Source organism: Capricornis sumatraensis, chromosome 1 (assembly GCF_032405125.1).
Source record: "Capricornis sumatraensis isolate serow.1 chromosome 1, serow.2, whole genome shotgun sequence".
NCBI classification, from domain to species: Eukaryota; Metazoa; Chordata; class Mammalia; order Artiodactyla; family Bovidae; genus Capricornis; species Capricornis sumatraensis.
In genome coordinates, this window is record NC_091069.1 from 151,022,371 (window position 1) to 151,035,796 (window position 13,426).

General features: G+C 40.3%; 1 protein-coding gene across 1 annotated transcript in view; it reads left to right on the forward strand.

Moving 5' to 3' along the window:
• The window catches only part of CMSS1 (cms1 ribosomal small subunit homolog), a 397,612-nt gene that overhangs the window by 347,657 nt on the left and 36,529 nt on the right, over positions 1-13,426 (forward strand). Inside the window, exon 2 of the mRNA XM_068982987.1 lies at positions 9,626-9,714. Within this exon, the coding sequence (XP_068839088.1) occupies positions 9,626-9,714 (89 nt within the window). The remainder of the gene's footprint in view (positions 1-9,625; positions 9,715-13,426) is intronic.

Here is a 13,426-nt window from a genome sequence, read left to right on the forward strand (position 1 = left end):
ACAGTCCATGGGGTCATAAAGAGTCAGACACAACTGAGCAACTAACACTTTCACTTTTCCCTGACCTGTAACATTATGTTAGTTTCCAGTCCACAACATAGTCATTACATAGTTCTATACATGACAACTTGTAATGTATAGTTACAAGTAACTGGCAGCAAATTGTGTAGTGTTTAAGATCCCGCGGAAGGTGAAGTATTTTTCTTTGGTTATGTATTTTTGAGGTGATGTTATTAGTCTTAGTACTTTACCTTCTTTCAGAGTTTTAAAATGACAACAGTTTAGAGTTGTACCATCTAACTTTAAAGTGACAGTTAAAAGTTAGATGTGGAAACTGGAAACATATTTTATAAACAAAGTCTGGAACTGTTGCTAGGGACATCTTCAGCTATGAAAATAGGAACTTAATTGGAACATTATTGGCTGTAGCAGTTGCCACTGGAAACAGCAAAATTTTGTGGGAAAAGGGATTCCCCACCCCATTCCCCATTCCAGTTGAGAATGCAAAGTAAACTTCTGATGGGAAGAACTAACTCACAGGGGACTTACGTTCAGAAGCATTTGTTTTCTCAAATCTTTTGGAGAAAGGAAGAGAACATCTTAAAGAGCCTGAGAGTTGGAAAAGGTGAATCATGCCCAGTTTCTTGCTGCATATGCAAATGAAAAAGAAACAGATGGTACCTCAGAAAAACGAGACAAAATCAGAGAGACATATGCCATGCTAATGTAAAGCCTAACAAACCGCCACTAGGCTACAGAAGACTTTGAGTGGTCCAGTGTCCCTGTATCCAAGGTGGGGACTCTGCAGTCAGAAAAGGCCAGGAGGCTAAGGATTGAACCTGCCCAGGCTTCTCAGAGTAGCGCTTCCATACAGCCAGGTGCCCTGGATTGGGCACGATAGACTTGGCCCAGGGTTTGCTATTCCTCCTGCTGCTCATCACGTAATTCTTCGTTTGCATGCTGGATCCTGTTCTTTTCTCAGCATTTTCTTTAACCAGCGAAAGTTGGAGCTCTTTGCTAGATTTTAGCCCTAAGGTATTTTTGTTTCTATTTTTGGAAGGTCTCTACACGGGTGGCGGTAGGGGGGAGGACATGACTTGTGTTGAATTTTAGAAGATGGGACTAAGATTTTGATAGAGAAGGAGAAATGACAAGAGATAAAGGGAGAAGCAGGCGTTCTGCACACCCAGAGCCAATGAGAGGTCCACTTCCAGATGTCAGATTCTTTTCTGGCGTGGACCCATTAATTGTAAGCCCTTACTTTTTGGCATACCTATAGGAATTATTTTGGATGGAGCTTCCTTCACTGTATGACTGTTAGTGTACATGGAATCAGAATTGAGGGCCCTCTTCTTTCATTGGCTACATTTCTCACTGTTTCTCCCCTCCCCTCCCTCCTCCTCGTCTCCCCCCTCCCTCGTCCTCTGTGCGCCCCTTCCCCTGCCCTGTGTTATTTGCTTTGGGCCTTCACTGAGTTCACTTTTACATGGTCCTGTTCTTTGGATGTGGGAATTGTGTTCCTTCTCAATGATGCTGGTGGGAGTCCCTTAATGAGCTGGGAACACGGTTCTTAAAGAGTAGTTCCTGGCCTGGCCTCGCCTGGCCAAATAAAACATTCTGGTTCCTAGGGATGAGTAATTTTAGCAAAACACTTTAGACTGTTGAACTACAGCTGTGTCTCCAACATGAGTTTTCAGTGTGTATAGTTATATTTCCAAGAGAACAGCTGACCACCTCTAGAAACATAGAACACCCCTCCCCAAATTAGTGAATTTGAACTAAAGTAAACAAGATGGACTTTTTAAATAAGATGGGTCCCTACATAATGATAAAAGGAAGGATCCACCGACAGGAACTTGTAACATTTCTACACTTGCATATATCTAATATACCTATTAGATATGTAACTAAAAACTGATAGAATTGTTAGAAAACATGAAGAACTTCAAAATAAGAGTGGAAGATGTTAATATACATGTCAGTAATTGCCATTGAGCCACCAGGGAGGCCCAGCTGATAAAACATAAAAATTCATAAACATATAGCAAATTTGAAAAACATAATTAAGTCTATCCATAATCCTGTATAGAACTGTGCCCCTAACAATTAGATCCTGCATATTCTATTAAAAAATTTTTAATTGATTGGGTATGGAGGCAGATGGTTACTTATGTGGTGGTGATTTCATAATGTATGCAAATATCAAACTACTATGTAATTTACCTGAAATCCATGTGATATTGTATGTCAACTATTTAAAATATATTTTTTTTAAATAAATATTTATCTACTAGGTCAGAAGCTGGCAAACTATGACCCATAGCCCAAATCCAACCTGAATGTATTTTTGTTAATAAAGTTTATCAGAAATCAGCCACACCCAATCATTTACATACTGTCTAGGGCTGATTTTGCATAATAGCAGAATCCAGTAATTAATGACAGAGACCCTATTGCTCTGCAAATCCTACAGATTATCTTCTGTGTGGCCCTAAAAACCTAAAAAGTGCATTGATCCCTGTGCTAGAAAATAAAACAAGTCTTTTATTAAAAAATCTTATTAAATAAGTCTTTTATTAAAAAATGCAGGCCATTTTTCCAACCACAATATAACAAAAAGGTAACTTTAAAAAAATCAGTTTGGAAATGTAACAATACACTTCTAAATAACTCATCAGTCAAAGAAAGTCATTATAGAGTCTTTAACAATATTTAGAATTAAGTAATAATGAAAATGCTATAATATTAAAATGTATGGTATTCAGATTAAGTTATAAAGTGTTAAGAAAATATATGGACTTCCCCAGTGGCTCAAGAGGAAAAGAATCCACCAGCAATGCAGAAAACACAGAAGGCAATGGTTTAGTCCCTGGGTCAGGAAGATCCCCTGGAGAAGGATATGGCAACCCCCTCCAGTATCCTTGTTTCAAAAATCCCATGGACAGAAGAGCCTGATGGGTTACAGTCCAAAGGGTCACAAAGAGTTGCACACAACTAACAACTAAGCACACACACACAAGAAATTTTATATCCTTAATGCTTATATCAGATGAAGAAAAACAGTGGGCTAAATATCCAACTACAAAAATTAAGACCCCAATAGAGTATACTTAAAGTAAAGAATCTTATAGTGCACTAGAAATCAAAGAAGCAATAGAAAGCATAATAAAGAACCTAGTTTTTTTTTTAAGAAATACATCTCCAAGATAGAACAAGAAAAACAGGTTGCAAATAAAAAATGTGAGAAAAGAAAAAAAAAACATATATACATATAATAATCACCTCTCTCCAATAAATTTGAAAAGTAAAACAACAAATTACCTAGAAAAATATTCAGTTCAGTTCAGTTCAGTCGCTCAGTCATGTCCGACTCTTTGCGACCCCATGAATTGCAGCACGCCAGGCCTCCCTGTCCATCACCAACTCCCGGAGTTCACTCAGACTCACGTCCATCGAGTCGGTGATGCCATCCAACCATCTCATCCTCTGTCGTCCCCTTCTCCTCCTGCCCCCAATCCCTCCCAGCATCAGAGTCTTTTCCAATGAGTCAACTCTTCGCATGAGGTGGCCAAAGTATTGGAGTTTCAGCTTTAGCATCATTCCTTCCAAAGAAATCCCAGGGCTGATCTCCTTTAGGATGGACTGGTTGGATCTCCTTGCAGTCCAAGGGACTCTCAAGAGTCTTCTCCAACACCACAGTTCAAGCGCATCAATTCTTTGGTGCTCAGCTTTCTTCACAGTACAACTCTCACGTCCATACATGACCACTGGAAAAACCATAGCCTTGACTAGATGTACCTTAGTCAGCAAAGAAAAATATTATTTACCAAAATTGAGTTTAAAAAATGAAACATCTAAATAATTATATAACCATTAGAAATTGAAGCATTTGTTAAAACATACCTACAAAAAGAATACTACACTCTACTTCTTTTACTAACAGATTTTACCAAATAACAATAAACAGGTCATCTTAACTATATACAAATATTTCAGAGAACAGAAAATGAGGAAACGTTCCCAACCCTTTTATGAAGTTAAAAAAGGTGAAAGTGGTAGTTGCTCAGTCATGTCTGACTCTCTGCAACCCCATGGACTGTAGCCTACCAGGCTCCTCTGTCTATGGAATTCTCCTGGCAAGAATACTAGACAGGGTAGCCATTCTCTTCTCCAGGGGTGTTCCCCACCCAGGGATTGAATCCATGTCTCCTGCTTGCAGGCAGATTTTTTATCATCTGTGCTACCAGGAAAGCCCTTTTATGTAGCTAATATAACCTCAATACTTAAACAAGACAGGAACAATACTAGGAAGGAAAATTATCTAAATAAATGTCTAAAATAAAATGGTAGCCAAAATATAACCAACATTATTAAAAAAGAAATATATCTTGACAAATTGGGATTTATCCTAGGAATAGCAAGAATGGTTTATTTAATATTAGACAACTTATTTTTACAGTTTTCCACATTAACAGATTATAGGAGAAGCCCATAAGATCATCTCAATTAATGCAAAAACAAAAAGCATTGCGTTAAGCTTAACACCTATTCATGGTTTTATTTATTTTTTGCGGGGGGGGGGGGGATGTGGACCATTTTTTTAAAGTCTTTATTGCATGTGTTACAATATTGCTTCCGTTTCATGTTTTGGTCCTTTTTTCTTGTTTTATGGCTACTAGGCATGTGGGATCTTAGCTCCCCTACCAGGAATCAGACTCAAAACCCCTGCATTGGAAGGTGAAGTCTTAACCACTAGACCACCAGGGAAGTCTCCCTATTCATGGTTTTAAAATGAAAGGACAAACAAACCTCTTAGCAAACAGAATAGAAGGAAATGTCATTTAGCTAAACATTTAGCTAATAAGCACCATCTTCTCATGCAAGGGTAGTGTGAGGGTTAAGCTTGTAGACTCGGACATTAAAAAGTTAGCTTCTATCATTATTTTTTAAAGTTGGGCTTACTGAGGAATAATTTACATAGTAAATAACTTACATAGTAAAATTAACCCATTTTTGTGTATGATTCCATGAGTTTTTTGTAATGCAACCCACTCCAGTATTCTTGTCTGGAGAATCCCATAAACAGAAGAGCCTGCCAGGCTACAGTCCATAGGCTCACAAAGAGTCAGGCGCAACTGAGCACATACTGACTGACTGACAGTTCTGTAACCACTACCACAATTAAGATATAGGACATTTCCAACAGCCCCAGAAGTTTCCCGTCTCCAGTCCCCAGTAACTATTGATCTGTTTTTTATTCCTATAGTTTTGCCTTCTCTAGTACCACACATTATAGCCTTTTGATTCTGGCTTCTTTTGCTTAGCGTCATGCTTTTGAAACTTACCAGGTTGTGTGTTTCAGGAATTTATTCTGCTGAGAAAATATGAGAACCATAGGGGAGTTAAGCAGGTCTACAGCTAGGGCAGATCTAGGTTTTGTGAGGCCTGAATCTTATGCAGTTTGGTGGGGTGGGGCCTCTCAGAAAAAGAATACAAAATTACAGATACAAAATAAGATATGAAATACATTGTTTTAAATAAGAAATCATAACAGTACTGTTATAAACACAAGAATTCTGAAAAGTTTTATTTTATTCATTTTCATTAGATATGAAAAAAAATTTTTTTTAACTGTAAAATGCTTTATCTAATGTATTCCTATATGAGAGAGACTTTCCATTTTGAACACACAAAACGAGAACCTAATTTTCTGCTTACAGTTTTACATTTCTGATGATTAGAAGAATTTTCCACTGACTAGTTTCTGGTTTCATTCATCCCAAACCTGCTTTCTCCTCCACTTCCTGCATCATTCCAAGGAAGGAGGCATTACAATCCACAACTTCTGGCCCTGCACACTTTGTGTCAGATGTCTGGTAAGTTGGCATAGGGTGGTAGGAATATTCCTGGAAACATTCCTACACCAGGACAGCCTGCAGTAGTTTAACTATAGGCTTTATGATTATGAGCCTTATTATAAGGTTATATTATAATATTTCATTAAACTCAGAGTCTGTCCAATCATCTCCCTCTAATTGGATCCCCAGAATGCTCACTCCAGCTCCAACATCACTCACTAGGATAGAGACAGAGATGAGTTCTGAGTGGAAATAGACAGTGGTCTACTGTATTTATTTTCCCCATATATCTGTATTTTGCTAATTTTTAAAGGAAAATTAACTATGATCCACTGCCAGTACTCTCCCTAGGGACTTGAAGGAGTCCATGCAAGCAAATACTTAGAAGCTTACAGAAGTTGCTGAGAAATTGGATTTCTGATACTTCTCATGAAGAGGACAAAGACAGGGATTGAAGGAAAAAGATATGTGCAACTTTTAATTTTAGCTTTTTGCTCTTTTCGCCTGGGGTTGAAAAAGAACAGTGTACTTAACTCCACTTCTGGAAGAGTTTAACGAATCCCATCTGGTTGTGTCATTTTTTTAATGTAGATCCTCAGGGAGTTGGAAACAAGGCGGCCCATCCTGGGGACTCCACTCCACGGGCTGAATCAGCCACTGGGACTGAGTGGTGCAGTCCTGGCTTCAATTCCTCAAATGCCAGCAGTCCTGGAGGGATCTAGATGCTGGAGCCAGGCTGGCTAGATTGGGTCCCCATGCTGTTCTTGTCATACTTTCTTAATGGAAATCACAGAACTAGCATCTTTACTTCAGAAGAGCAGTTTTCTTTTTGGAACTAAAAAGCATCACAGGCTAAAGAGACAACTAATTTATTCAACCTTTGTCTGATATTAATATCTGATATATACAAATATGTTAATGTAGGCTGATATTAATATAATCAATAGAGTATAATATATTAATATAACCCCTGCTTTTTTATTGATATTTACATGTTACATTTCATCCATCATTTTGCTTTCAGCTATACTGTTATATTTGAGATAAGCTTCTTATAAATAGCATATAGCTGTATGCATGCTCAGTCATGTCCAACTCTTTGCAACCCCATGGACTATAGCCTGGCTGGCTCCTCTGTCCATGGAATATTCTAGGCAAGAATACTGGAATGGGTTGCCATTTCCTACTCCAGGGGATCTTCCTGATCCAGGAACTGAACCCGTGTCTCCTGCATTGCAGTCAGGTTCTTTACCACTGAGCCATCCGGGAAGCCCCAGCATATAGTTAGGTCATGTTTTTTAATCCACTTTGTCAGTCTCTGTCCTTAAACTGGTGTGTTTAGATCATTTAAATTTATATAATTATTGATATGTTGGGATTCAAATCTGTCATTTTATTTCATCTTTTCTGTTTATTTGCTATTTCTTGTTTATCTTTCCTGCCTTCTTGTGAGTTACTTGAACTTTTTAGAATTCTGTTTTGATTTGTCTTAATATTTTTGAGTGTACCTCTTTGTATAGCTTTTTTAGTGGTTGCTAAAACACTAGTGTAGGTGTTGGCCTCATTACCACTGGGCAGTATGGAGAGTCCCGATTCTCAACTAGGCTTTCCCTGACCCTAGTGGGAAAGAGAGGTGCCCTTCATTACTACCAGGAGGAGGTGTAAGTCCAGGCTCACAACATGTTCTCCACTGAACTGCATTGGTGGTGGCGGTGCTAGAGAACAGGGCTTTCCCACAACCCGTCAGGGATGAAAATCTCTTCAGGAGTTCAGTCCCTACTTGACCACTTCTGACCACCACCCTGAGGGAAGGTAGAAGAAAAGTTGGGGTGCCTCATTACAGCCAGACAAAGGTGGAAGGCTTGGACCCCCACTCAGCCTTTGCTGGTGTAGGCAGGGTCACAGCTTTTCTGTTGTGTTTGGCTGGAATCAAGTAGTTGTTATCTAAAGGTTTTCAGTCTTGGTAGGCTGTCTTTTTCCTGGTCATTTTGTTAAATATAGCATACGTTTGTTGGGGCTTTTTTTTTCTGCTCTCACTTAGCATTTCCAAGTTACTAGCTTCTTTAGCTCCAAGTCTGAGATAATGAGCTAAAAGAAAATCTACTGAGCTCACCACTGTGTTGTTCCCTGGGCCTCAAGGTCCCTAGCCCGTCTGACTTCTCTCCACCTTTCAGAGATTTCCTCTGTTTGTTTTATGTATAATGTTCAGGGGTTTTCGCTGTAACTTAACAGGAGGAATAGGGGAAAATATGACTACTACTACTTTCTTCCCAGAAGCAGTTCTATAAATACTTTTAGTGCCAACTTAATCATTCATTTAAAAAGCCCTGTTAATCTTCTACCTGCTACTGCTTCATTGGGTAGAGTCCTTTTTTTCACTCTACACAGTTATTAAGCAAGATTCTCCTGAAAAACAGAAGCAAGAGGGAAATAGATATCTTTGCTACATATCTATCTGTATTTATTGTTCTCTCTCTTTGTCTCTCTGTCACGTGTGTGTGTGTGTGTGTGTGTTTAAAGGAGTTAGCTCATGCAGTTATGGAGGCTGTCAAGCCCCAAGATCAGCAGAGTGGACCGACAAGCTGGCCACCCTGGAGAGCCAATTGTTTAGTTGCAATTCTAGTCAGAAGGCTTTGAGAAACAGGAGAGCTGATGGTATAGTTCCAGCCCATTGGCCTGCAGGCTCCAGATCCAGGAAGAGCCAAATGTTTCATTTCAAGTCCAAAGGCAGAAAAAATTATCTTACTCAGTGTGGGTCATACTTTTAGTCCTATTCCAGCCATACCTGATTGGATATATCCTTCCACATTAGGGAGGGCAGTCAGCTTTATTCAATCCACCCATTCAGATGTTAATCTCAACCGGAAACACCTACAGAGAAACATCAGAGTAATGTTTGACCAAATATCTGGACCACCCTGTGGCCCAATCAAGTTGATACATAAAACTAACCATCTCAGGGCTACCGGACTAATTAATCTGTACCTAAATATGAATTCTGACCAGTATTACTCAAGACTCACATTTTGGGCTTTGAGATGTACAGAAAAACTCAAAGAGAGTGAGTGAAGTCTTTCAAAGATTCAAAAATGTGTTCAGATAGAACAGCCACTAAAATCTGGAAGACAGGATAGCATTATGGGAAGTAAAAAACTTATGGTTACCATGTTTCTTTAAAAGAGCTTTTTAAACAGAAAAATTGTTTAAAACTTTTTTTTCCTGATTCTTAGGATAAGAATTTACTTTTTCCAGTGTTGAAAGATTTTATAAATTTAAAATAAGAATTTCTCATGATGTATAATCTTTTGTCACGTTTTCTTTCGTTACCCCTGGGGCCAACACACAGGTGTTGAGAGCTGGCTGGTTCTCAGTACAGGCAGCGTCACTTGTCGGGGAAGAGTTTGGACTCAGATAGATCTGGGTTCCCAGGTATGTGACCTAGGGCAAATTACTTTATCCCTGCAAGGAACAACTTTTCTATCTGAAAATGAAGAGTTCAACCAGGGAACTCAGTGTGTGTTCCTTGATTAAACAGGCTCAGTTTTAGACATCTGAATAATCTTCATTTGTGCAGTTTTATAAATAACACTGCCACCTTGGTTCTTCAGTCGCTTTCTTCATTTTAGAGTTTTCTTAAATTCAGCTTCTTAGAGCTGAAATTGAGGAGTCAAGGGACAGAACCCTCAGAAAAAACAGTACCAAGATTATGCTAGAAATGGGAGAACGAGAGAGGTGCTTTTCTAATTTTTAATCATTATGTTTCCTAGGAGCATCAGATGGTGAAGGAGGAGGAGACACGGAAATGACTCAGCAGGAGACAGCTCCAGGTCCTGCCCTGTCAAAGAACATCAAACCGGTGAGAGTCTCAATTGTTGGCTCTGAAATCAGCCTCTTCCCTTCTGCAGTGTTCCCTGTGTTCCAGCGCCAGTGGTGGGTGGGGTTTGAGGGAAGCTTGTACCTTCTGTGCCTTTGAAAGAGTCAGGCTTCATTAATTACAGACCAGCAAGGTAAATTTTCCCTCTAGTGTTTTTTTTTTTTTTTTTATAATAGAACTGTATTGTATAATAATGATATCTCAGATTCTTGTAGTATATTCTTACCAAAGACCCAGCCTTATCCTTTTGGGTATCGTTCCTAGGAGGAGACAAATAGCGTAAATATAGGCAAGATGAGCCCCACACCAATACATGGTCTCAGGGCCAAACCATGCTGTGAGGAGGCTCTCAGGGCCACATGACTGTCTAGCACCATGTCTGTTGTGTGAATTCTTATCAGAGATCTCCACCTTCATATTACCACAAGTGGGAATCTGATAAACTTTGCTCCTTGGGCTTACGATCTTTTATTGCCTTTTCATTCTTTTTACTGGCCACTCACATCCATTTGCAGCTTTTTCACCTTATGTGTCCCTCCAACCGAATTGGCAACCATGTGTGATTTTTAAAGGACTACCTACTGTCAGTCCAAAGTCACCGTCTCCTTCTCAGGAATGATTTGTGATCTTATTCATTGTTGTTGTGTAGTCACTAAGTCACGTCCTACTCTTTGCGACCCTCTGGACTGTAGCCCGCCAGGCTCCTCTGTTCTTGGGACTTCCCGGGCAAGACTACTGGAGTGGGTTGCTATTTCCTTCTCTGGGGGATCTTCCCAACCCCGGGGTCAAACCCGGCTTTCCTGCTTTGGGAGGCAGATTCTTTACCACTGAGCCACCAGGGAAGCCCATTCTCATTGTAGGTGGCCCTAAACTCATTCTACTAGAGGGTGACTCTACTCAAAGTTTGTGACCAGGCTTAGGATAACTGTGGGAAGCAGTTTTTGCATTGCGGTTACCTGCAAGCTGTGATTCCTTGGGCAAGTTAAACTCTCTGTGCCTCATCTCTCTATTGGTAAAATGGTGTTAATTGTATTTTCTTCACAGAGTTGCTGCGGGGATTAAATGATTAAGCTCTTTAAACAGTGGTTGGCAAAGAGTAAGCACTGAAGTGATAAATGTTATAGTGAAATAAATATACTTCAGGTCTTTTATTTTTTTTTTTGTGGGGTGGGGGATGCAGAAAAATTTACATAGTTAATGTATAATCCATCTTGGTTTTCTCTCCACTCATTAAATATTTAACTCCAACGTCCTGTATAAATTTCAGTTTTAACCATTCTTTCTAAGACCTACAGGTTAACATCTTTAGCTTTTCAATTTATCTCACCAAGATGGGGTTTGATTTTTATCTTAACTTACTCCACTGACCACACCATAGTCATGCCTTCTTTAAGAAAAGAGAAAAACTGAGGAAAAAAAAGTTAAACACGTTCTTAATTGCCATGAGCATTCACCTATCTTTCAGCAACCCAAGTTGCAATAACAATAAAACAATTGGTTGAGCACTCAGCACAGGCGCTGTGTAAGGTCATGACTCAAAATCATCACAGCTGCCCTGGGAGGGCAGGGAGATCCCATTTGACAAAGAACCTGAAGCTCAGAGTGGGGGGTACCAGGAGTTATGACCCATTTGACTGCCTTCAAGGCACCCCCTGAGGATGACACTGCTTCCAGTTCCCTTTCCACCTGTCCTTCCTCATTCAGCTTGGAAAAATTAGATTTACTGTGTCATCAAGTGCTTTGTTGGTCACATACCATTGGTATTTTCTGCTAAGGGAAAAAAAAAAAATCACAAAAAATTAAGATTTGACTGTTCATTTTAACCTCTTTCACCCTGCTCTGATTTCTTTTGCTAACAAATAGCTTTAAAGAATCAAGGTCCTAGGTAGACACAGGGCCCTAATCACTCTCCCAGGCCTGTCTTTACTGCCCTGATCAGAGAATTCACACAGGGATCTCCTTGTGCCCTCTGCCTTATTTAAGTGTTATCCATCTCACTCTCCAGTCTCCCCACCAGGCTGTACACCTCTGTGCATCTTCACTGCCGCTGGCACAGAACCTTCCCTGAACTGACACTCATTTGTGAAAATGAGGCATGAATGACTAGACTGGAATCCCAGTTTTCTTACCACTCTTCCCATCTCAACCCTTCATGTCCCAGCTGTGAGTCATCAGCTCCCTGACTCTGCTGCCAGTGGAGCCCCCTGACGCTTGTCCTATCATCAGCCCCTCCTTGAAGGGCCTCCCATCTTGACACTAGAGCTGGGAATCTTTCCTCTTCCAGCCCTAGTACCGCACAGTCCCTTGAGCTCCTCTCTGGCCTCCCCATCCTGTCTCCTGATGCTCTGCTCCCTCTGGAACGCATCTCATCACCCCAAGGACCACCTTTTCATCAGGCTGACTATGCTTTCTTCAGTCCTTCTCGAGCTGTTTAGGCACATAAAGGTTGAGTCTCCAGCTAGTCCATAAGCACCCTCAGTTCAGTCGCTCAGTTGTGTCCAACTCTTTGCGACCCCATGAATCGCAGCACGCCAGGCCTCGCTGTCCATCACCAACTCCCAGAGTTCACTCAGATTCACATCCATCAAGTCAGTGACACCATCCAGCCATCTCATCCTCTGTTGTCCCCTTCTCCTCCTTCCCCCAATCCCTCCCAGCATCAAAGTCTTTCCAATGAGTCAACTCTTCGCATAAGGTGGCCAAAGTACTGGAGTTTCAGCTTTAGCATCTTTCCTTCCAAAGAAATCCCAGGGTTGATCTCCTTCAGAATGGACTGGTTGGATCTCCTTGCAGTCCAAGGGACTCTCAAGAGTCTTCTCCAACACCACAGTTTTAAAGCATCAATTCTTCGGCACTCAGCACTCTTCACAGTCCAACTCTCACATCCATACATGACTACTGGAAAAACCATAGCCTTGACTAGGCGGACCTTAGTCGGCAAAGTAATGTCTCTGCTTTTGAATATGCTATATAGGTTGGTCATAACTTTTCTTCCAAGGAGTAAGCATCTTTTAATTTCATGGCTGCAGTCACCATCTGCAGTGATTTTGGAGCCCAAAAAAATAAAGTCTGACACTGTTTCCACTGTTTCCCCATCTATTTCCCATGAAGTGATGGGACCAGATGCCATGATCTTCGTTTTCTGAATATTGAGCTTTAAGCCAACTTTTCACTCTCTTCTTTCACTTTCATCAAGAGGCTTTTTAGTTCCTCTTCACTTTCTGCCATAAGGGTGCTGTCATCTGCATATCTGAGGTTATTGATATTTCTCCCGGCAATCGTGATTCCAGCTTGTGTTTCTTCCAGTCCAGTGTTTCTCATGATGTACTCTGCATAGAAGTTAAATAAGCAGGGTGACAATATACAGCCTTGATGTACTCCTTTTCCTATTTGGAACCAGTCTGTTGTTCCACGTCCAGTTCTAACTGTTGCTTCCTGACCTGCATACAGATTTCTCAAGAGGCAGGTCAGGTCCTTAGGGACCAGCATTTCATTTGTGTCCACTGTGGTAGCCTAGCACAGCCATAGGTGCATGATTTGTTTGGCACATATAACCAAGTATTTGTTTTCTAACAGTAATTTTTTTTTTCCTGGATAAAAAAGGAAAATAAAAGAAATTATTTTTTGCTATATTTAAGTTTTGAATTTTTTTTTCAGATTCACTTAGTTGTTTGCTGTTCTTTAAGGTTTTTTG